Source organism: Stegodyphus dumicola, chromosome 10, assembly GCF_044657685.1.
Source record: "Stegodyphus dumicola isolate Sdum_Otavi_A_Nest chromosome 10, ASM4465768v1".
In the NCBI taxonomy this organism is placed as follows: Eukaryota; Metazoa; Arthropoda; class Arachnida; order Araneae; family Eresidae; genus Stegodyphus; species Stegodyphus dumicola.
This window is the reverse complement of record NC_140777.1, coordinates 112459077-112483071: the sequence shown is the minus strand read 5'-3', so window position 1 is coordinate 112483071 and position 23995 is coordinate 112459077. Positions and strand designations below refer to the sequence as shown.

Genomic DNA, 23995 nt, shown 5'->3' with positions numbered 1-23995 from the left:
AGTATTTACACGGCTTATGCTTTATAAATATTTTTATATATATACTTTAATTACCTTATTTCTTGTTTAAATGCATATTTTACACATTTTATTTTAATTACTCACCATTTTATGACTTTTAACATTATACATCTGAAAACTAAATATATTACTTAAAATTCTCTTTTCGTATGAAAAATTTGAAAACATGAATCTACACACAGTCCTACGTTACATTCCTTGAACTCGTAATAACTCATTTGCCGTTTTAGAGGATTTTTCCGGCAATGTGAACAAACGAAGCATCGTCGTCTCATTTTCTTATCAGTCTCTTCTGAACAAAGTTTTGGAAAATGTCTTTCAGTTAATCTTTCAGAATCAATATCTGAAATATTTTGCATGATTTCTTCTATTTCATGCTCTGTTAAACATTTTCGACGTTTTGACATTGAAACGGTAAAAACAGAAAGAATTCACGTCTAACAAGATCTAATTATTTTCTAAAAACTGAACTGTAAACCGAAATGCTCAATGCTTTAGCGCATATAAAACTTCTACTTACAATAAACAACTACCACATGCGAATAAAGTGCGATTTAAAGAGACATCATAAATCACGCCACTCGGAAACATAAATTTTCCCTGTTTGTTTATATAATCAAAAACACGTGTATGTGAGTCATGCTTCTCTCATTTCGAGTAGAAGGTCTAATGTACATGTATCTGAAACCATATGGACATACAATGCCATCTTGTGGCAGAAATTATAGTTTGAAAAACGTTCCAAGGTACTGGCACAAATACGTGACAGTCGGTAGTAAACGCAACAATGCTCTGGCACGCCTGCGTGTCGGCCGGTAGATAAGTGTGTTCGTTGCTGGCACGTATACGTGACAGTTGGCGCGAAGGGGTTAAAAACCGAACTGAAGTCAGAATTTATTTTCATTATTTTAACAAATTTCCATTTGTGCATTTAATGACAACACCACTACCAGAGCGAGAGTCCTCACTTTTACTCCCATCAGTATAGATGAGGGTAGCTTCAGCGGGAATTGCATGTATAGTTTCCAAAGCAGATTGTCATAACAGGACCGAAATATCATTTTTCTTGGAAACTCGAGACAAAAGTTCCAAATGGAACCCGACTCCAGGGAGTCCCTCAGACGGATCTAAACATCGTTTCAAGGAATGCTGCTCAACATTACGGTCGAATATACCAGTATACTCAATTTAACAAAGTGGACTTTTTTTCTTAAGTCTTTGGTTATTACTCCAGTGCTGCAGAAATTCTGAAGTTCTATTCTGGGAGCCGTAACTGAGTTTATTATAATATTTTACGAGGCCTGCATTTCTTCTTAGACTGAGGGGTTGAAGGTCTGTTTCATACAACGCAATTTTATTCGGGCAACTGTTGCACAAGCCAGTTATAATGCGAGAAGCACTGAGTTGGACTCTTTCCAATTCCTGGAGGTTGGTGGAAGAGGCACAACAGTAAACGGGGAAACCGTATTCCAAAATAGGTCGTATGATAGCTAAGTAAGTAGTTCTCAAAGTGCAAGCATCGGCTCCCCAATCACGTCCCGAGATATACTTCAGAATGTTTAGGCATTTTCTGCCTTTAAAAACCAGCACATCCACATGTTTGTTACTAGTGATCTCTGGATTGAGAACGAAACCCAAATATTTGGGATGTTTGTCATATGTAAGGGGCAAATTATTCATAAAAATCTTTGGATGATAATTATAAATCTTCTTATTGGTGGTTAAAAAAAAAAAAAAAAAACTAACAATAAATTTAGGTGGATTAAAACTCAATTTGTGGCCTTTCGAGAATTTCCACACTTCTTCAAGGATAAAATTAATCTTGGTCTCAATTGAACTCGCATCTAGGCCAGAGCTCCAAAGGGCAATATCATCCGCAAATAGACCAACCTCACATTTCCTTGATATAATCTTCTCAATTCCAGCCAAATACAGGCAGAAAAAATTAAGCTTTACTTTTATCAGTCTATTTCTCAAGAAATCTGCGATCCAGATCAAGGCTTTACCCCTGATGCCAAAATCTTCGTAGAGTTTAACAATTAGTTTATGTTTCCAGACACGGTCAAACCCTCTTGACAAGTCTAGAAAAGCAGCCACAGTATGATTGGTAGGTCACTTGTTTTGGGCATCTCTAATCTTCTGGCTGAGATAGACCAATTGATCAGTGGTGCTATGACCTCTTCTGAAACCGTATTGTTCTTTTTGTGGGAGGTCGTGGGTGTTCAGGTGAAAAAGCAACTGCCCCATGATAATTTTTTCCATGACTTTACATGCAATGCTCGTTAGGGCAATGGGTCTAAAGCTCCCAGGAGAACCATCGGTTTGGCCAGGTTTCTCAACAGGTATAATTGTGGCTCTCTTCCACTCTTTAGGAAGGCGTCCTAGACTTCAAGATTGATTTACTATATTCAGAAATTTATTTTTTGCATGAGTGCCAAGATGCCCAATCATCTGGCCATGGATACCATCAGGTCCAGGAGTTTTGGTCAAGTCAAGATCCTCAAGTGCCCTTGCTCCAGAAGAGAGAGAACATGTGACTCGAATTAAAAAACAATAATACAGAGCAAAACAGGACAGAGATGAACAATGCAGGGAAAAAAAGAACTTATAGGCTATTTAAGAGGGGAAAATGGATGGATATATGTGAGGGACTTGATGCTAGATCATCTGACACGAAATTGTGGAAATTGATCAAAAATATTAGCCGTGAACAACCTCAGATAAAGAGATGTAATACTATCTTAGATATGGATGGCAACATCCCTGTGTTTCTGCAGTTTAATTCATAATATTTTTTTATGTTTTAGACTCAGTCCGGGAACTTTTGAATCCTATTTCGTATATATATATATATATATATATATAATAGGGGGACCGGAAAGTAATGTTGTTTCTGCGCATGTCGACAGCAACATGCTAAGGGCAGAAGTAGAAGCAAATCCATGTCAAACAGTCTTAACCAACCTTGGTCATACAACCTTCAACATTTAAAGCAAAATGGAAACATAAGCAAAGCAGGTGTTTGAGTCCCCCCGTAATCTGTCCAAAAAGAACAAAGCCAACCTATCCATCACATGCAACATATTGCTTCAACAACACCATACAGAACCGTTTTTTGATCGTTTGATTAGTGGAGACAAAAAAATAAGTCCTGTATGATAATCCAAAACTCAAAAGGCAGTTTTAATAGGGGTTACAAAGGGTTTACATCCCTAAAAGGCACTCCTGGGTGTTTAATGGAGTATTCGCGTAATTGTTCGTTTTGAATTGCTGAAACCTGGAAAAACTGTTATTGTAGACCTTTATTGTGAACAATTGGATCTAGTGAACCAATCTTGAATCGAAAAATATCTGGAGATTGTCAACGGAAAGGGCGTCATTCTGCAACACGACAATGCAAGACCGCACTGTGCAAACCCACCATATTCGGCCGATATCGCACCCTTGGATTTCCATTTATTCCGATGCCTACAACATTTTCTTAGTGACAAAATATTTGAAAATTTGGATGATGTCCAAAATGCCATCTCAAGATATTTTACTCAAAAACCAATTGATTTTTGTTGGTCTGGGATTGAAATCGGCATACTAGATGTCAAGAGATTGCTGATAATGAGGGTGATTATGTTATTGATTAAAAATAAAAACTGGTTACAAATTTATTCGTTTGAATTTAATGTAAGAAAGCGACATTTCTTTCTGGACCCCCTATTATATACATGATGTATATGTAAGCTATGTATATACAGGGTGATTCGCTACCAGACCGACAAACTTGCAGGATGTGTAGGATGTACAGAGATGACTCGGAATCACATAGGAATGCAGGGTTGCAAATGCCATAGTTGTGAACTATGATGCAAAGAAGTAGAGAAAAAAGCAGAAACAGCAACACATTAATGGGACACAAAACATTTTATTGAAAGGTTGTACTACAACATCTGTTCGAATTTATGACCAGAAGTCATCTGGCAGGCCTGACATCAACCCTACATGGAATTCCTTATACTCTGGAAGATTCCTGTCTTGTTGCATATCCTCCTGGCCTACAGATATTTGAGCAACGAGGTCTTCAACTGAAGGAACGGATGTCTCGTACACCAAACTCTTCGTATTACCCCAAAAGAAAAAGTCCATGCATGATAAGTCTGGTGATCTGGCAGGCCAATGAACCAAGCCACAATGACCTAACCACCACTGTCCAAACGTCACGTCAAGGTGTTGACGAGCATCAGTTGTATAATGTGGAGGAGCCTCGTCATGCTGTACCACATGAAGTGGTGCAATGACGGAGGAACATGTGCTGCATCAAGAAATTTGGGTAGGACTTGTTGCAAGAAGATCAGGTATGCCATATTGTCCAGAGGACTGGGCAGAAGATACTGTCCAATGCGGTAATCTCCGAGAATGCCAGGCCCAAACATTGATCGAGAAATGCTCTTGAGCTTCACGTGGTTGCATACGATGAGGGTTCTCCAAAGCCCACACATGGCTGTTATATGATTGAAGGAACATGTGAAGTATGCTTCATCCGTCAACAATGCGGACGCAACAAATGCACTGTCTGTAGCACTCTGTTGCAGGAACCATGTAGCAAACGTCCTCCAGAGTCAATAATCCTCGTGCTGGTTGCAATGAAGATGGTATGCATTCATTTGTTTTGCTGCAAGTATCCTCCAGGCAATGGTTTAAGATAAGCCCACTTGTTAAGCTATCGCTCGAGTACTCATACTTGGATTGTCTACTGCCAGACGTAAGACCCGCCTCCTCATTGTTAACCCGGTGGAAGGCGCATCAAGAAAAGTTACTTGAGCAGGCACGTGGGATATCACATACCCCAATATTTAAAATATATTAAAAAAACGTTTTATTTAGTTTTAAACCAGTTTTGTCATTTATTATACGTGAATAAACCTTAGGTTACAAAAAATTAATTTCCAGTATTAAGGTCATAGAGTTAAAATAAAAATAAATGAAAATAATAACAAAATAAACATCATACCTTTTTTTTTTTTTTTTTTTTATACACAATGCTTATTTTATCTGTTTACACTTTGAACAAAATACATTAATATGTTCGTGGCACAGAAAGATTTCACATTTTGAACATCGCATTCGCGTTTTTCTATCCTTAGCTCAAGGACATTCATCACATCTTTTATATTTAGTTATTTCGAATTTCATAGATTTGTTTGAATTATTTGTAGAAATTTCTGCTCTTCTTTTACACGCCATGCATTAATTTCTTGTTAACGTGTTAATCTCTGATCTTTGTTCAATATGATTTTTAATTAGTTCTAATGCTAAGTCCTTCAAAACCAGACGTCTGCTTCTGGTGTCCGCCGATAACATCGCGGACGAAAACGTCGCGGAGAAAACAACGCAGGGCGAAAACGTCGTGCTACAAAACATCGTGGGAGAAAACATCGCAAAGAGAAAACATCGCAGTTCTAAAACATCGTCGTACAAAATATCGTCGTCGAAAATAAAGCGGTTTAAAAACATCGTCGTCGAAAATATCGTGGTAAAAAATAAAGTATCTACAAATCATCGCATGACGATAACATCGCAGACATGCTTTTTTCAGGCTTTAATAACTGTAAATGGATATTCTCATAATGATTTATGAGCGCAAGATGGAAAGAAGGATAATTTTTACTTTCATATTTTTTATTAACTAAAAAATTTTAGCTGAAAAAGTAAGAAGGAGACTTAAGCATAGAAAATTAGTGCAACTTATAGCACTTAATAGAATTTTAAACCGACATAGTTAACTAACAATGGTCATTAATAAATCCTTTTTATAAAGTTTTTACTGGTAATTTTTTATGAAAAGTATTATCTAAAAAAGATTATAAAAAGGAAGGTAAGTAACTGCATGACCTTATTTATAAAAAAAATTGCTAAGTTAATTTTGAGATTATTTTCTTCACTTTTGTTAGTCTAATACTCTTATAGCGAAAATTATTTCTTGTTTTGTTTCAGTTTATTCTTAAAATGTCATTAAAATTTCCATGCACAGCGTGCAGTCAGTTACTTGAATGACGAGTTGTTAGTTATAAAGAAAGTCAGCTGTATAATATTTCAGTAGGTTTTATATTTATTAGATTATGCCAAAGCACACTACGGTTATCTGCTTAAGGGGTGGAATACCTTTGTGGAGTACATTCTCATGAACTGGTTCATATGCACATTTTTATACTTTAGGAAAATCACGAAAATCTTCATGCAGCTTTTTTTTTTTTTTTTTTAGTATAATGTATACTTGCAGTGAACCTTCCTGGTGACTATCTCCCTCTAAGACGAACAGTGTTTTTGAGAACAATAAACATTGGTTTTAATCATTACGCAAGTTCACCACATTCACTCAAAATTAAAAAGGATGGAATTTTGAATAGTCGCTTTAAATAGGATTGCTTACATTTACATTTATATTTAGACCGCCTAGACGGTATAGTGGTTTGAGTCGCTGGGCTGCGATACCAAAGGTCCCGGGTTCGAACCTCGGAAGGCAGGATTGCAACTGTTCTTCATAGGAGGCAAATGTGGCCCACCTATAATTAAGTGCCTCCATAATAAAGTTACTATCACTTAGTAGTGGCCAAAACGAAGTACGCTGAGGGCCGACATTGGTAGAAGAAAACTTTTATATTAAGACATTTCTTATAAGCACTTAAGAGTATTTTATTTAAATTTTCATATACATTTTACTCGAAAATTTTGTAATTACTTATTGAACTTACAGTCACAAACTTCCTAAGACAATTTTAATATTTTTCTTTTGTGTTTCTTAATTTTCAGAATATCTAAATTTATGCACTCCAGAAATCTGTAGCGAAATTAAAATTAATATTTCTGAGAGAGAGTCTACTTTGTGGTGATTCTTTGTCCTAAGAATTCTTTACCTTTGAAGTATAGTATTTTTTAGTGTGCTGTAGTTTAGTACAACTTTTAGTGTGTTGGTTGTGATTCATACTATGTATTAATACTTGTATATACTCGAAACATATGCTTTTTTTGGAGTAATGGACTGCACAGACTCTCTTTTTTGTTCATTTTATTGTTGCAACATGTTTAATTCTTATTTAGTTGTGATGATGTGGGAGTGGGAGGAGCTGTATATAGTCCTTATTTATTTTAAATATTGTCCTCATTCATTTCTGTAGTCTTTATTATGTTGCACATTGTCCTTATTTATTTTGGTAATAACCATGGTTTCTTATTGATCCTGTGACTCAATTATTTTAATGCATGTTATATATTAGTGCATATTTCCCACTAAACATATATTATAAAACTCTATTAATATACGTCTTCAACATATTAAACATGTTTTGGATATAAGAAACACAATTAATTCAAATAGACTCATGAATCTGTGAGTTTTTATGAGCAAAAATTTATAATTTTACGTGTGATATAGTGCAGAATATCAAAAACAAGGATGTGCAAGTTGTCAAAATATAAAATCTTTAAATGAAAGGAAAAATACTTTTTTTGAGGACTTAAATACATTTAACAAATAGCATTTGGAGAAGATGATTTTACTGGTTGAAATCTGAATAACTAAATACTGAAAATTTATAAAACATCTTAAATTGTTTAACCCTTTCAATCCCAATTTATTTGTTTCAACTGACTTGATTTTTTTTATGCCTTCTTGGTAATTATCACAAATGACACAAATTACACTAACAGAAATTGACAGTCTGTCACTAAGCCTCTATAAGAAGATGCGCGCAACAATTTTGTAATGGGGATGTTAAAAAAGATGCCTGCTACCAGTGGGACATCAACTATGTAGTAAATTAATGCGTTTAATTCTCTCTAGGTTTCTTTAAACATCTACTGGGACTTAACCCATTGGGACTGAAAGGGTTAAGGGAGAGACTTAAATGCTGTATTTCACCGCACTTAAAATTTTCAGAATATTGATTTATGAATTTTTTACAAAAGTTCATTTTTTAATAAATGATTACATTTCATATTCAGTTATTCATAAAATGAAATTTTTTCTTTCATTAATAGTGGTAGTATATATTTGTTTCGAAAGAGAAGTGAGAATTAGGATTTGCCTGGGAATTGTAGCAATCTGTATGCAAGATGAAAGCAATTAAGAACTTTTCGGGAAACTAACGCTTGAAGGTCTCAGTTTTGAGTATTGAGTTGAAAAACAAGCTAAGTGGCTGAACTCAGGGGAGGGTGGATGAATTACAGCTATTTATACTATTGGGGAGAGTCAACCATTAGTTAACATCCGTGAGAACGGGTGTTTCGTTCAAGCCTTACTTCAGGGTCCTGTCCCCTCTGGCCGCTGAAGGCTATTTGGTTAATAAAAGACAGTTGAAAATTTCGGTCATTACTGATGATGGTCCATGTACAGACAGAAATAGCATTTCTTAACTTCTTAATATTTGTGTGTTTTACATCTACCGTGCAGTTTAAAAAGAGAACCCAGAAAAGTTTAGAGTTCAAACGTGTTTAGATCGCCCTTCCTTGTTTGTTTTTGAAAAAAGGCCCTTTGCCTCTTTTGCATATAAGTATTCATGCATACAGATTTATTTAATTAATATATAATTTCATCAATGAATTATATTAAAAATATAGATTTAATTAACATTTTTCCTTTCTTTTTTGGCCAAAGTTCAACGATACGAATAATGAATAATCCAAAATTTTAAACTTTTTCCAATAAAATTACATATCTACGTAGTTCGATTAAGGAGGCGAAACTCTACGATTATACGTATGATGAAAACATCATAAATTCAAACTTTGTCGCTGAGAATGGAAAATATTTAAAATCTGTGGAACAAGATTTTCCAAAATTAATAATTTTTTTTAATTATATAAACTTTAAAAAGTGTCTTTTCAGAACTGTGCATTATGCATTTATTTATTTTTTTTTTAATTTCTTTATTATAAAATACTTCTTCAGACGAATAAGAGAAATATACAAATTTTCCCGAAATATGTTTTAATCTGTCAAAACAACTTTAAAAATTTGGTGTCCGGTCTTTAAACACAAAAATTATAAAATTTCCTTTTACGATTTAATGTATTTAAGGAATAAAACTTTAGTTTATGTAAATAATGAGAATAATATAAATACGAATAAATGAAAAAATATAAGTGCTTTACAAGTAAATAAAATTGGTATAATGCTTTTAAAAGTACTGTGGTTTTTTTTTCCAGTTCCGCTTTCCGAAATGTTTCATTAATTCCCCTTTGCTTCCGACTGCTCAACAAACGCCCACACGACTGTCTTTCTTTATGTCTCGTGATCACAACATCTGTTCCTGTACGATTAAATCTACATAATAACAGGACCGAGTAATTCTAAATTAAAATGTAATCTTAATTATCTAATTAATCTTAATTCTAAATTAAAATGTAATCTTTAAACAAAATTTATACAAAATGAAATTTAGAATTGTACACAGCCCCTTAAAGAATAAAATATAATATATTTCACATCTACGGCCTAGAAACAGCATCTACAACTTTACGGACTGGGAATATCATTTTACGGGTTATTATTAACTAGGAGTATGATATACGGCTTTACGAATTGGGAATATGATTTGGCCTTTACGACGAACTGTTTAAAAAATAATCGACATAACCTCTACATTGATAAGCATAATGCACAATGTTCCAAAGACCTAGTTTAAATTTATATGTGATTATCTACATAACACAATCGTATGATTAATTCTATTCACTTTAAGTATCTTTTATAGAATAGTTCACGTTTAGTACATTTGTATAACATATTTCATTAAATGTAAGGCAACTTTCTTATGTAAAAGCTAAATAATGTTCATTAATTTTAAAAGTTATATAAACTTGTGGTGATATTTATGATATGACACTAAATAGTTTGCTATAAGATTTGGAAAAATAAGAAAATAGCCATACATTTTCTAGAAACATTTAATTTTTTCTGGAAATATGTTTACTGGAACATTTTTTCCAGGATAATTTTTCAGGGACATTTTTTTTAACACCATGCATAATAACACTGCGTAATAACAGTATCGTGTGCAATAAATTTTCGTAATGATAATTTTTTATGAAATAATACAGTTGTCCATTTATCCGCACTTCCTGTTATCTGAGGTAATCCACATTACCTTAAATGATTGAATTCCACACATATGATAAGAAAACCTAATTAAACAAAATTAAAAGACTTAATTACTAAAAAAACCTACATAAAATATTTATCAGGACAGAGAATAATGCATATTAATTAATTTTCAGGTTTAAATAACACTGTCTTTCATGTTATTTTTTCCCGTGCAATTCCTGTCTGAGTTATTTATTCTAGCTGAGTACTTCTTTCTCTTCATCATTGTTTCGGTCCTGTTATTATGTAAGAGGTATTTAAATTTTTTATAAAAATGCACTAAAAATAAAAATTGTTAGCAAATAAAGGCATTGCACAATTTACATACTACATTTACATATAAATATATATGTAAACAACATGTCTAGAATTTAATTGCACACTTTCGACACGTACATTTCGTTTCCATAAAGAGTGTAATCTCTTATCATATGTTTCTATGTTTACACAATAGGCTAGGTAGTTTAAATATGGCAAGGCACACAAAGGCTATCAAGCTTAGAGAAAGGATGCCTGCGATGAGGGCTTTCTCGATACGAACCACGAAGCCAGCCCTCTTTGCCTGAAATGGCACTGCGTTCAAACTCCTAGCATTCAGCGATTTTAACCATTCGGCCACTAATAGGGGTCATGATTACAATAAGATTAAAGATTATAATTTATAAATTCGAATGCTTTGCGAAACGTTTGTTCATATAAAATTAAATGTGAAACAAAAACAAAAAGATTCAATAAAAAATGAAAATGCGTCAATAAACGTGCAGAGTGACTTTTAGATTTAAAGCTCATAGCTCATTTCTGATTTTCCTGGTAGACTCAATCTTAAGTTTCTCAAGTAAATGGTTTTCTTATAGTCTTATAGTATGATAGTTGCTGTGATATACATGCATCTGGTACTCGCTGCTCGACAATACGTGGATAAATATCGATAGAGACCTCGAGATACGTAATTAATAAAGTACTTCTGATAAAACTCAACATTCAGATCATTATAATAGTCCAGTTGTACCAAAAAATATGACAAGGAAGGCTTTTTACCACTTTACTTAGAGTATAATATGCTTATATAAGACATCTCTATAACTAAAACTTGGATGTTGGATTGCTGTATTTTTTACTCTTTTTATTTTAATTCTACACAGATATTTTTATTCTTACTAGACTCATTTCTCTTTCTATCTTCATTTTACTTCTAATTGTTTATCATAAAATGTCAGTCTAATTATTTTAAGATTCAATTACTATCTGATATTTGATTTAAAGATCTTTTTCTTTGGGTTTGAACCCTTTTAAGATAATAAAATAATTTATTCCGATTTCAAAACTCTGTTTACTAGCTTTTCTCAGTAAAGATACTAATATTCGTTACCTGAAAGGAACCTCGAGTTTAATTTTTATTAAATTTTTAATCTGTTCCAACACTATATACAAAAACTGCTCATTAGTTTTAAACTAGCAATAATGATTCCAGATACACTAAAAATAAATCAAATTGTAAATTGCTTAGCTGACATTTTTCAGTTCACAGAAATTTTTCCTGGTGTTCAACTACTAATAAACATATATTAACTGTGTTCAATAATGGAACACCTGCTTATTTTTACTTAACAAACTGTAAAACGTCATTTGAGCTTGAAGGGGAAACAGGTGGCTCCTGCCTCGAGAAAACCATTGTTTGACAATTAGGTAAATAATGTATGTCTGATGCTCCAAGTCTTAGTTGTACCTGAAACTCGGAAACTTAACTGCATTTTCTGTCAGAGATGCCAACATGCCGTTACACTATATCATCAGCCAAAAGAACCGCAAACAACTTATGGTGAAAGGATACATCTATAATTTTGAACGTGCTAGTGCTGAGAAAAGTATTTGGAAATGTGCAGAGTATTTTACTTGTAAGTGAAAAGGGTGAATTCACACTCAAGATGATAATATCATTCTTGAAAAATCTCACGGGCATCCTCCAAATGCTGGCAAAATTACAGCAAAAGAGATTATGAGTTCAATTAAAGAGCGTGCGGTAACAACGCAAGAATCGACACATTCTTTAGCAGCAGTTGGTACAATTGGTCTTCCTTGTGCTGTTTTGGGGCATATACCACCAGTGGAAAATATTAAAAAAATTATCGGATATGCTCATCGACACGGAGAAATGCCATTGCACAATCCTAGATGTCTTGAAGAATTAGTAATCCCAGAACAGTTTTCAAAAACACTAAAAGAAGAGAAATTTTTGCTGTATGACAGTGGAGCGCAGACAGACAGAATTCTAATTTTTTCGACCCTCAGAAATCTGGACTCCATGGCTGAATGTCCGAACTGGTTTGCTGATGGAACTTTTAAAGCAACACCACCGCTTTTCAGTCAGATTTATACAATCCATGGTGTTAAATATGATAATGTGATACCTCCAGTGTATGTATTAATGCCAAACAAACGCGAAGAAGCATACAATAGAGTGTTTACGGTGATAAAATCTTTGAAACCGAATCTGCAGCCCAAAACTCTAATGACTGATTTTGAAAAGGCTGCCACAAATGCCTTTAAAAATTCCTTTCCGAATGTCATTCAGAGAGGATGTTTTTTTTTTTTTTTTTTTTTCATTTAAGTCAGTGTGTGTATAGAAAGATTCAGTCTGCAGGTTTGCAAAGTAAATATGAAACTGATCCGAATTTTGTTTTGGAAATCTCTCAACTTGCAGCTTTGGCTTTCGTTCCTACTTCAGATGTCATTGAAGCATTTGAACAATTAATATCATCTACTTATTTTGTAAATAATATGAACATCATTCAGCCAATCATAAATTATTTTAAAGACACGTGGATTGGTACATTTACTCGTCGTGGACAACGTCGCAGACCAGTGTTTGACATCTCTCTTTGGAACTGTTATGATGCTGTAAAAGATAAAGTTCCAAGGACAAATAATGCGGTTGAAGGATGGCATCGCAGATTCAACGAACTTATGAACGGATGCCATCCAACAATCTGGAAATTTATTGATTGCTTAAAAAAGGAACAAAATTTAAATTCTATAAAAATTGAACAGTACATTGCAGGTCACCATCCACCAGTAAGTAGAAAAGTTTACAAAGATACATCTCTCAGAATTCAAAAGATTGTAAATGATTATAATGATCGGCCTATTTTAGACTATTTAAAGGGAATAGCCTACAGTTTTCAACTGCAGGTGTACATTTTTTATACATTAATTAATGAGGATGTTTAATGTCTGATATAATTTTACATGTTTTTATTACTACAGCTTTAACATGAGTCGTAATTACATTATATTTTCTGAAAAATATTAGGCGAACTTTTGTGCTCTTGAGTTATTATTTACAATTATACTAGCTTTCATGAATATATGTGAATGATATTTTACTCCATATAATGTGTTTTATTTAAGCCTCTTTGGTATAATGTGTTTTATTTAAGCCTCTTTGGTATACACTCTTTGGTAGTATAAATCAAATTTTATTTCATCAGAGAAATTATGAACGACAAATGATGATGCCTTGTTCGTTTAAATATCATTTATTAACTGAAACGGTATGCGAAGCTAAAATTTATTCGAGATTTGGTATTAACAATAACGATATTTTTGAAAAATTCCTATCAATTAAAATTTTATTTCGTTTCATTTTTCATTAATTCATGTTTGTGTGAGAAAATGACTTTAGAGTATTTGTTTACAGTGGATAAATTTTTAGCTTAATAAGCTATCAATATTTTAATAAAATTCAGTAAATTTAATACCATTGTGGATGCATATAAGACGAAATTTCCCATTTCTATTCCTTTCTGAAATCATCCTGATCCAGGCAGCTTAATATTAAAGAATACGTTTAAGAGTATTTTTTAACTCGTAAAGCAATGGGAGATATATTTACTTAATTTTATCTCAAATAATAAGATTAGACTTTTAATGGCTTTTCTTGTAACTTACTTTGATATATCAAACTTATATACGTGGGCACATCTTATATGTAAGCCCCTTTTGTCTTTCTGAAAGATTCTTAAAAGACAAAACTTTTTCATATATGACACCATTATGTTTTGAGACAATATGGTATTTTATTGCGTATTTCTGTATATTTAAAAGGGGGAAAATTTGAAAACTGAGGTAAGAGATTTGCTTTTAAATCCCTAGTCATTTCAATTTTGATCAATACTGATTATATAACATAATTTTAAAAATAATTTATTATATGACAGTAATGTAAATTTAACGTTAAAAATCCTTAACAGCAGTTTTTCATTTGCTAAATATAGAATGATATATAAATAGAAGTTTTATTTGATAAATATGAAAGGTATTTTAGAGAGTTTCATGTTTTTCTGCAATGGGTAACACTATAAACATCGGTTTTTTGCTACAAAAATACATTCTCAAAATATGCTTATGGTTTTCCATGTATAGCTTATTCGCAAACATTTATGAAGCAATATTAAATATTAGTTCTAACTTAGGCGGAAATTTCTGCTATGTTTACAGTTTTCTCGCGCTCCTAATTTTTTAAATGTATACAATGAAGTATTTATTATTTAATTAATTTTTTATAATTGCATTAATAGATGGTACAGTATTTGCAAAGTTTTGACATGATATCACCTTTTTTACGAAATGAAGGTTTAAAGTTCAAGTAAAATTATTGTTTATTCTTAATCTACAAATTTTGAACAAGGCTGACATATCTACGCTAAATTTTATAATGGTGCCATAAATATTTTTCATTATTCAATAACAACTATAAATTTTTATAATTACTTAAAAATCGTAAAAGAGTGGATTATAAAGCACTGTGTTTAATAAAAATAATATAATATTAAGAATGGCAACTTTTGATTAAAATATAGATTCAAAATATTATTTCCTGACGCACTGCAAAATCTGAAAGTAGCACAGTATATTGTAAACGAATTTTTCAGGATGCACTTTTGGGTATAATTTGATTTGAGAAATAAACATTAATACAAGGTGATTATGTAATTCAACAAACAATCTCTATACTGCTTCATAAAATAGATAACTTATGATGGGAGTCTTCTTTTATAAAATACTGTGGTTCAATGTTGCAAACGAAGTTTCAGCTTAAGTTTGGAAATTAATATAGAGGGAAAGTTAAAAAGAGTCTTTCAAAACTAACAGGTTAGCATATGAATAGCATTAGGGAAGAATATAAAACACATTTCAGTATACATTCAGTATTTATTTCACAATAAGGAAACATTTTTCACTATATAAATAGCATAAGGAAATACGTTTTCGGTATATGAATGTAAAAAAAACTTTTCAGTATATATCCAGTACTTATTTCAGTATAAAAAACCCATTTGAGTATGTAAAAAACATAGGGAAAGAATTTTTCAATATGATTCATATATTATATTCATATATTAATATATCGATTTCTTTAATCAACTTTCGATTTCTTTAAAAAACATTAACATTTAAGAACTAATCAATAGAAAAAAATGCAAATAAACAAAAAGTAAACATATTTAATTAAAATAAAACTTTAACAAACATTCTCTATTCGTAAAAAGCAAATTTAAAGTTAATTAAATTATAAATTTTGAAATTTAATTGCAAACAAATAAATGATTAATTATTGCTGCGAACTAATCTACAATATCATTTAAATTCTGAGAGCATATATATAAATTACGTGAAAGTATCAAAATCCATGAATAAATATATAATTCCAAAAAATTTTTTAATCCTAAAAAAATTTTTAAAATGTATAAGTGAATAATTGTTGAGCAGGCAGGAGACAAACTTATAAAGGGAAGTTGCCTCCAAACCTAACTCTTCAATTATTCAATTCGTGTTTCGTCATCCATGTAGCCAGAATTTAAATGATATTGCAGATTAGTTCGCAGCAATAATTAATCATTCATTTGTTTACAATTAAATTTCATAATTTAAAATTTAATTAACTTTAAATTTGCTTTTTACGAATAGAGAATGTTTGTTAAATTCAAATTTCATTACTTAAATCAATGCGCAAGAGAATTATTTAAATTTAATTTAACTTAATGTTTATTAAAAGTAAAACTATTATTTAATTAACATATTTATTCTTTTTAATTAAAATAAAAATGTATTTTTTATTCACGAGAGATGCCTTTGACAAGAATTTTTATGTCTGTTATGGAACTTGAAGGGCATCAAAAGAACTTTTGAAATCTGCACTGAGATTGGACTTATTGAGATCTGTAGTTTTCAAAGCTTTTTTTTTTTTTTTTTTTTTTTTATATATGAGATAAGGTTGGTTTGTGTAAAAAAAAAAAATATGAAATGAGAAAAGATATATATTTTTTTTTACTTTTCAAACGAAAATATCTAATGCTCCTCAGCTGACTACCTCCTATCCAACCTTTTTCACAATTTATATGATTTTTAAAATTATTTGGATGATTACTCCAGGAACCAAACCTTTTTTAGTAAGATCGGTCAAAAGTACGCAATTTGTCTAGTAATTTAATGAAAAAAAAAAAAAGACATGAAAGAAAAATAAGATATTTACACCAGTTTTTTTTTAAATAATATTGTAATTATTTAGTAAAATCATATCTTCTTCTATAATGCATACCACATTACTTCATTTTGTTTAAATTGTAGAAGATATTAAAGTTAAGTAAAAATTTCAAATTACCTTCGAATGCCACTTCCAGATACTTTTACAACAGGTAAATGAGTAAACAAAAAGTTAACATTTCTAGTCTCCTCTCCTGAAATTAAGCTCAAACTCTGTACATAACTGTAAATAAATTAAATGAATATTGTAGAAAAAGTAGAAATCTTCTTCATTAAAATTTCTGAATTTATGTGTTCATTGATACTGGACTATCAAAAATGCAAATTGTGTGTCTTTCAAATTGCAAATTCATAGATATGCAAGAAATTCATATTATATTTAATTGTAGGGAGTTATGAAACTAGCATTATTTTCAGTATAAAGACCTACATTCATTTAAGTCATAAATGTAAAGTCCTACATTCATTTAAGTCAATCAGAGTTTTACGTCTGCTTTCTAAACATTTGTCAATAAAATAAATATAACTCAAATATTTTTATATACAAATTAGAAAGACCTTACACAAAGATATAACCAGATAGCCATTATCTATACTGTTTTAATGATTTGAAGCATCATAATATTCATTTTTGTAAGACTCATTTGATAACACTGTAGTTAGCTAGGTCATTCGTGAAACACTCATAGATGACTCAATGCTAAAGAAAAAGATGCAAGAATTCTGAATACAGTTGAGAAAATTCATAATTATCTGATTGTTTTATAATTCTACATCTCCTATGAGCTATAATTTTTATTGCAATTCTTATCCATTACAATTAGGAATATATTAATCCTAGAAGCATTTGACATTCATTTAAAAGAAATTCAAAACAATTTAGAGAAACTACTATTTTCTACTTTTATATATGTATTAGTTTTCAATAACAAGAGGATTTCCCAAAAATTTTGGTCCAGTTTAATGCAAAATTAGAGCACAAAATTTAAATCATATTTTTCGTATCAAAATCCTAGTGCTAAATATGCATAAAAAATAATTCATTTTATGATGAAACTGAAACATTCGAAGTTTATTGCAAAAGTTGCCTTCAAGAAGCAAAATGATTGTGTCACAGTATCAATGCGAATTCGTAAATATTACTAAAATGCATTACTATAATATGTAATATAATAACGACTAGTAAATACGGACAATATACAAAACGAATAAGGACTATATGTAGTCCTCTTAACACGCACCATCACCACTACACTTTATATAAAAATTAGTCATATTTTAACAACAAAACGAAAAAAAAGTTTTTTTGAGCAATCCAGCACTCAAAAAAGCATGTGATTCGATTTTATACAAGTATATAGTATGAATCATAGCCAACATGCTAATTAAGCTTTACGTGAATATTAAAAAGAACACATATCGAAGTATAAAAAATGGCTAACTCCATGAAGTTATAAACTTATATGCAACATTTTGTTCTTTTTGTTACATGCAGATGCAATAATGAACATCGTAGTAGAGTTTTTATGGCTGGGAAAAGAGATAGAGAAGATTTTTTTCCCTCCCTGTGAAGTGTATGAGGAAGAAAATGTTTAACGTTGAGGTAAAGAAATCCAGATAAGCAATTAGAATATTTGTTGTTTACAGTGGTGTACATAAACTGAATTCTACATTTACCTAATAACACACCTCTCATTGACTCAACTATTTCACAGTATATCTTTGCTTATTATTGTGAACTGAGAAACTAAAACTACAGTTAATTACAGATGAAAAAAAACAATAAGATTTGTAAAATTATTAAAACAAAAAGATAATTTTGTTTGATTTAAAACGTAAACTATGGAAATTAACATGCCTTCTTTCAAGATATCTTTTTCCAATAGTTTACTGCCTAGACGCACTAAATACTTTCATTTTTTTTAAACAATTTCTTTCTGGATACTTTAATTAAAAAATAATCATGAACGAAGAAAACCCGGATTTTAAAATTTAATTATCATTGAGATTCAAAATCATATGTTTCTAAAGCATATATGATTCATAAATATGTATTCATATGATTCATAAAAATGTTATATTTTCTTATTCCAAAAAATTTGTCATATAAATACAAAAAGAAATTGTACTTGAAACGTTTCAGTCAGTGAAAAGAAAAGACAATATAAAATATGCAACAAGTAACTACAAAATTTTCGAAAAAAATGTATATGAAAAATTAAATAATACTTTTAAAGTGCTAAATAAGAAATGTCTAAATCTAAAAGTAAATGTAAGCAATCCTATTTATACGACTACTCGCCCACCAGCGGCCGAGCAGTAAAGGCGCTGAACACTGGTAGTTCGGTCTGAGGTTCGAATCCCGCGAACGGGCTGGCTGCATAGGCGTTTTCGTGGTTTTTCCCATGTGTAATGTGTATACGAGCCAATTTCCCTTAGAAAGTCCTCCACGAAAGGCATCCCTCCCTTTAGGCAGATAGCCCTCGTGTGCTTTGCCATAATTAAATACACCAACACCTTATACGACTACTCAAAATTCCATATCTTTTTTAACCTTGAGTGAATGTGGTGAACTTGCGTAATGATTAAAAAACAATGTTTATTATTCTCAAAAACACTGTTCGTCTTAGAGGGAGATAGTCACCAAGAATGTTCACTGCAAGTAAACATTATTTCTAAAAAACAAAAAAAAAAAAAAAAAACTGCATGAAGATTTTCGCGATTTTCCTAAAGTATAATGTGCATATGAACCAGTTGCTGAGAATGTACTCCACAAAGGAATCCCACCCCCTTAAGCAGATAGCCGTAGTGTGCTTTGGCATAATCTAATAAATCCAAATCCTACTGAAATATTATGCATAGCTGACTTTCTTCGTAACTAACAACTTGTCATTCAAGTAACTGACTGCACGCTGTGCATGGAAATTTTAATGACATTTTAAGAATAAACTGAAACAAAACAAGAAATAATTTTCGCTATAAGAATATTAGACTAACAAAAGTGAAGAAAATAATCTCAAAATTAATTTTCGACGACGATGTTTTCTCCCACTATGTTTTGTAGCACGACGTTTTCGCCTTGTGTTGTTTTCTCCGCGATGTTTTTGCCTCGATGTTTTCGGCTGTAACCCTGCTTCTACATCTGGTTGGTGGGTTAGCAGTTGAAAGCAATATGATTCGAGCATTTATTGCAGCAATATTAAGTGCAGAAAAAAATTACCATTACCTTGTTAATCTGGCAACTGAATAACTTGCTGCCATTTCATCTACCGTATCCAATGTTCCGTAGTCATATTATAAAAATGTATCATTTCTGGCTTTTTCTTTTCTCCAGTAGTATCATCTATACCGTCATCATTATGTAATGTTGAAAGCATAAGAACAGTTTTTCCCTTTTTAGGAACATAAGAAATGAATGTTTTATGATTTTCAAAAACCAAAAAGTGTAGAGTATATTTCCCTTCCCTTAGAAGTTACAAAAGTAGGAGGAATTTCCCTTTTGCTTTCCGCATTGTTCCTACTTTTTTCTAGAAGATCCGCAGCTAGTGGGTAACTCGTATACCAGTTATCTGTAGTAATATTTCTGCCAGATTTATACAGTGGTTGAATTAATCTTTTCACAACGTCAGATGGACTGGTACTGACCTTGAAGGGGCCATCTGGCTGTGTACCGCAGTATATTTCCATATTAGAAGTATAAACAGTTCTTGAGTGTACCAGTGCAAAAATCTTGATTCCGTATTTTGTTGGTTTGTTCGGCATATATTGCCGGAACCCACATTGGCCCCGAAAGGGTTCGAGTTTCTCGTCAATAGTGACGTACTCACCTAAATTATAGGAATCTTTGCAATTTGAAATAAATTTTTCAAAGAAATCTCTAATTGCGGCTAATTTATCAGTGTTTTCTCTGTGGTCTGTCTAGCAATTTATCAAAACACATGCAACGTAAAAGAAATAAAAATCGCTTATAGGACATTGTTGTGTGAAAAATTTCAATACCTGTACTGTCAGTAGCTTAAAGATCCTTTATGTTGAGATGCGATGACTTGTGAAGGCCATATAAATATAAAAGTCCTATAACTGCTTTTATCTCGACCATGTCCGTAGCTTTCGTATCTCTTTCATGTTTATAATTTAAAACTACCTCAGAAATATATACATCCGTACATTCTACAATCATTGACAATATACTATTATCAATAAGAATATTCCAACTACTAAAGGGATCAGTAACATTTCTGGCTTCTCTTACAGGTCTTGGAAGATGAGTCATAATATTATGTGAACAAACTCTTACATTATGTCTAAATTTCTTTTTTCTCCACACCGTTCTTCCATCTTTTCCAACAAAATCATCGGAATCATCATCATTTTTAGCATCATCCAGTTCATCATCTTCTTCCGTATCTGTATTATGTTCGCTAAATATTTCACAGTCAGTATCACCTTCAATTTCTGAAATGCAATCTTCATCACTTTCAACTGTTTCTAATAAATCTAATAAATCAGCCATTGCATCTCCAATTCATAGGGACTCATTCTTTTTGCCATAATGCACTAAAGAATCTTTAAAAATATAATTTTAGCTACTTTAAAATCCCTTGTGAGTAGAAATATTTATTGTTATACTATGATACAATATGTAAGATACATGATATGATGTGTAAGATACAATATGTGTATATAGATATATATATATGCATATGTAAGATAACAAATTATTTTAACTATTTAGTCAGTATACGTGTGTGCAGTAATTCTCATAATGAAATTATTTGATGGCTTTGCAATTTTTCTGAGCTACAACCTGGTATTTTAATGTTTGTAATAAATGTATTAGATATTGGGCTGTGTGCTGACCTATAACTGACATGCCCCCCCCCAAGTGTACAGAAAATTATATTCATTGTATCTAATTAAAATGCTTAAATTAAATTCACAGTTTATTTGTCATAGGGATAAAAAAAGAGAGAAAAATAAATACAAAATACTTAAATTAATTTGACAGTTTATTTGTCATGGAGGTAAAAAAAAAAAAAAGAGAGAGAAATAAATAAACACTTCATATATATATATAAGATACTGGAAACCTGATGAATCATCTGTTTATAATTTATATTGTTTCCTTACATTATTTGTAGTAAATTATTTATTGGTATAAAAGAGTTAGCGAATATACATTTAAAAAATATTTTGGTTTTTCTATGTGGTAACAAGCTGCCATCAAAGCAGCATTTTCACTATAATTACGCATAAATATATTAGTATTATAGTTATTTATGTTATTTATCCCTTGACACAAATGAAAGAAAAAAAGTTGATTTCATAGTTTGGATTATGCTAGCCACTGATGGATAGCAGACTAATACCTCTAATGGCAGGTCTAATAATACTTGTTTTTTAGAAACTGTATGCCATATAATCATTTTAAATCTGAAGTTCTTGCTTTCTATGCACATGTGTCTTATCTTGTAAAGTTTTAATCAATTTGTGTGCAGAGTAACTGTTGTGTATATGAAATGTTTTAATATATAAATATTCTTTTACAGTGCATTATACAAAGCACAAAAGCTACTTTCTGTGAATTTGGATGCTCCATTCCCATTCCGACCAGGCTTAGAAACCCAGATGTCTAAACTTCCGTGGGATTCCCCTCAAACTGTGAGCAATCCTACCACTGAATTTCAGTGGAAATCTCTACATATAATTATCATATTAGCAACAGTCTTTGTTGGACTCTCACTGCTTTACAAATGGTTGCGGTTACGAGGGCCTCACCGCAGGCGAAAGATACGACCAAAACGAACTGTTCGAACGCCTCAGGCTTCTCCTGGAAGAATTCCAGCAGTTTAAGTTCCAAATTATTTAAATCTTAAAGAATGTAAATTCTTTGAAAATGTGATATCTGTAAATAGTTCTGAAATGATCATTTATGCTAATGCTGTATGTGAGGTAGTAAGCTTTCTTCATGTTGAAATTTTGCTTGATCTCTTCAAGCATTTATTATTTCACATTGTTTAATGAAGCTTTTCTGTAGATATCATATGATGAATATTTCCTCAATACTTCCAACCACAGTTTCATTTCTGCAGTTGTAAAATTAAAATAAATCATAGCATATTAAAAAATCTCAATAGTAAAAATAACAGTTGTGAAATTTCAATAAAATGATAAAGTTTATTATATCCTTAATTTCTAGATATTATTATAAAAGGAAATACTGAGTAAGTGTGTAATAAAGATTTGTGCGATTTCAAATAATTTTCTAGTAGTTAATTTTTTAAAATAAATATGTTATATTAATAAACTTGGAATGTAAATATATATTCTTTTTATATTACATACTAATTTTATTTTTGTGTATATTATAGAATTTTTATATATATATATATGTGCTATGAATTTCTGTTTTTGAAAAGCAAAAATTTTCACATTCACAAAGAACAAATTAGATGTTTAGTATATGATAAAACTATTATGGTTTGTGTAATTCAGTTATTTATTTACATGGCATTATGAAATATGACTCATTTTTTTTCTTTATTTGGATTGTGGAGTAATTTCACTTCAGGAACTATTAATATCTCATCTAGAGCATATTTATGTTGCTATGCAACATAGTAGTCAACTTTTTCTCTCAGTTAAGTTGAAATCATTAATCAGGATAATTATTGGCCTGGAAAGGTTTTTTTCTATGTATATCTTCCTTTTAGTTGGTAGGAAAAGTATGATATATTGGAAATATAGACTGCTTGATTGCTGAACGAGAACATTTGAGAAGATTGTGAAGTAAAAAGGGAGCACAGTGGCAAAATATGAGTGTAAATAGCAATGGCAAAGTGTAACAGTGGATATTTAGATTTTAATTGGTATTTATGCCCAGTCTCCAAACTGCTTAATTCTTGAATTGTTTCTATTCTTAATTTCTTTTGCTTTAGGTACTTTGCCTTCTGTCATTATAATGTCTCTTCATTGCTGAATAAACTTTTAATATTCTTATCATGTGATTCTGTGTCCCAGTATGATGTCATTCTCATTTAGTTTTTAGAAGTTGATAAATACAGTTATAACATTTTTGCTTTCATTTACTGTTCCCATTTAGAATACTTTCTTTATAAACTTTACCCTCATTTAATGGTTTGTTGAAAAGAAATCTCGTCTAGAAGTTTTGATATAGACGTTTTAGAGCTACATTAAAAAATCTGGAGTCGCTTGTATTATGTGTTTTATTTTTCATTGTTTTCTGTGTTTTAGTTTTTGCATTCAATGTTTAGCTTTACTCTTAATTTACTGTATTAA

General features: G+C 31.2%; 1 protein-coding gene across 1 annotated transcript in view; it reads left to right on the top strand.

Moving 5' to 3' along the window:
- Window positions 1–23995, top strand: part of S1P (membrane-bound transcription factor site-1 protease) — a 137890-nt gene that overhangs the window by 105265 nt on the left and 8630 nt on the right. The window contains exon 27 of the mRNA XM_035375649.2: window positions 22246–22357. Coding sequence (XP_035231540.1) covers window positions 22246–22357 — 112 coding nt within the window. The remainder of the gene's footprint in view (window positions 1–22245; window positions 22358–23995) is intronic.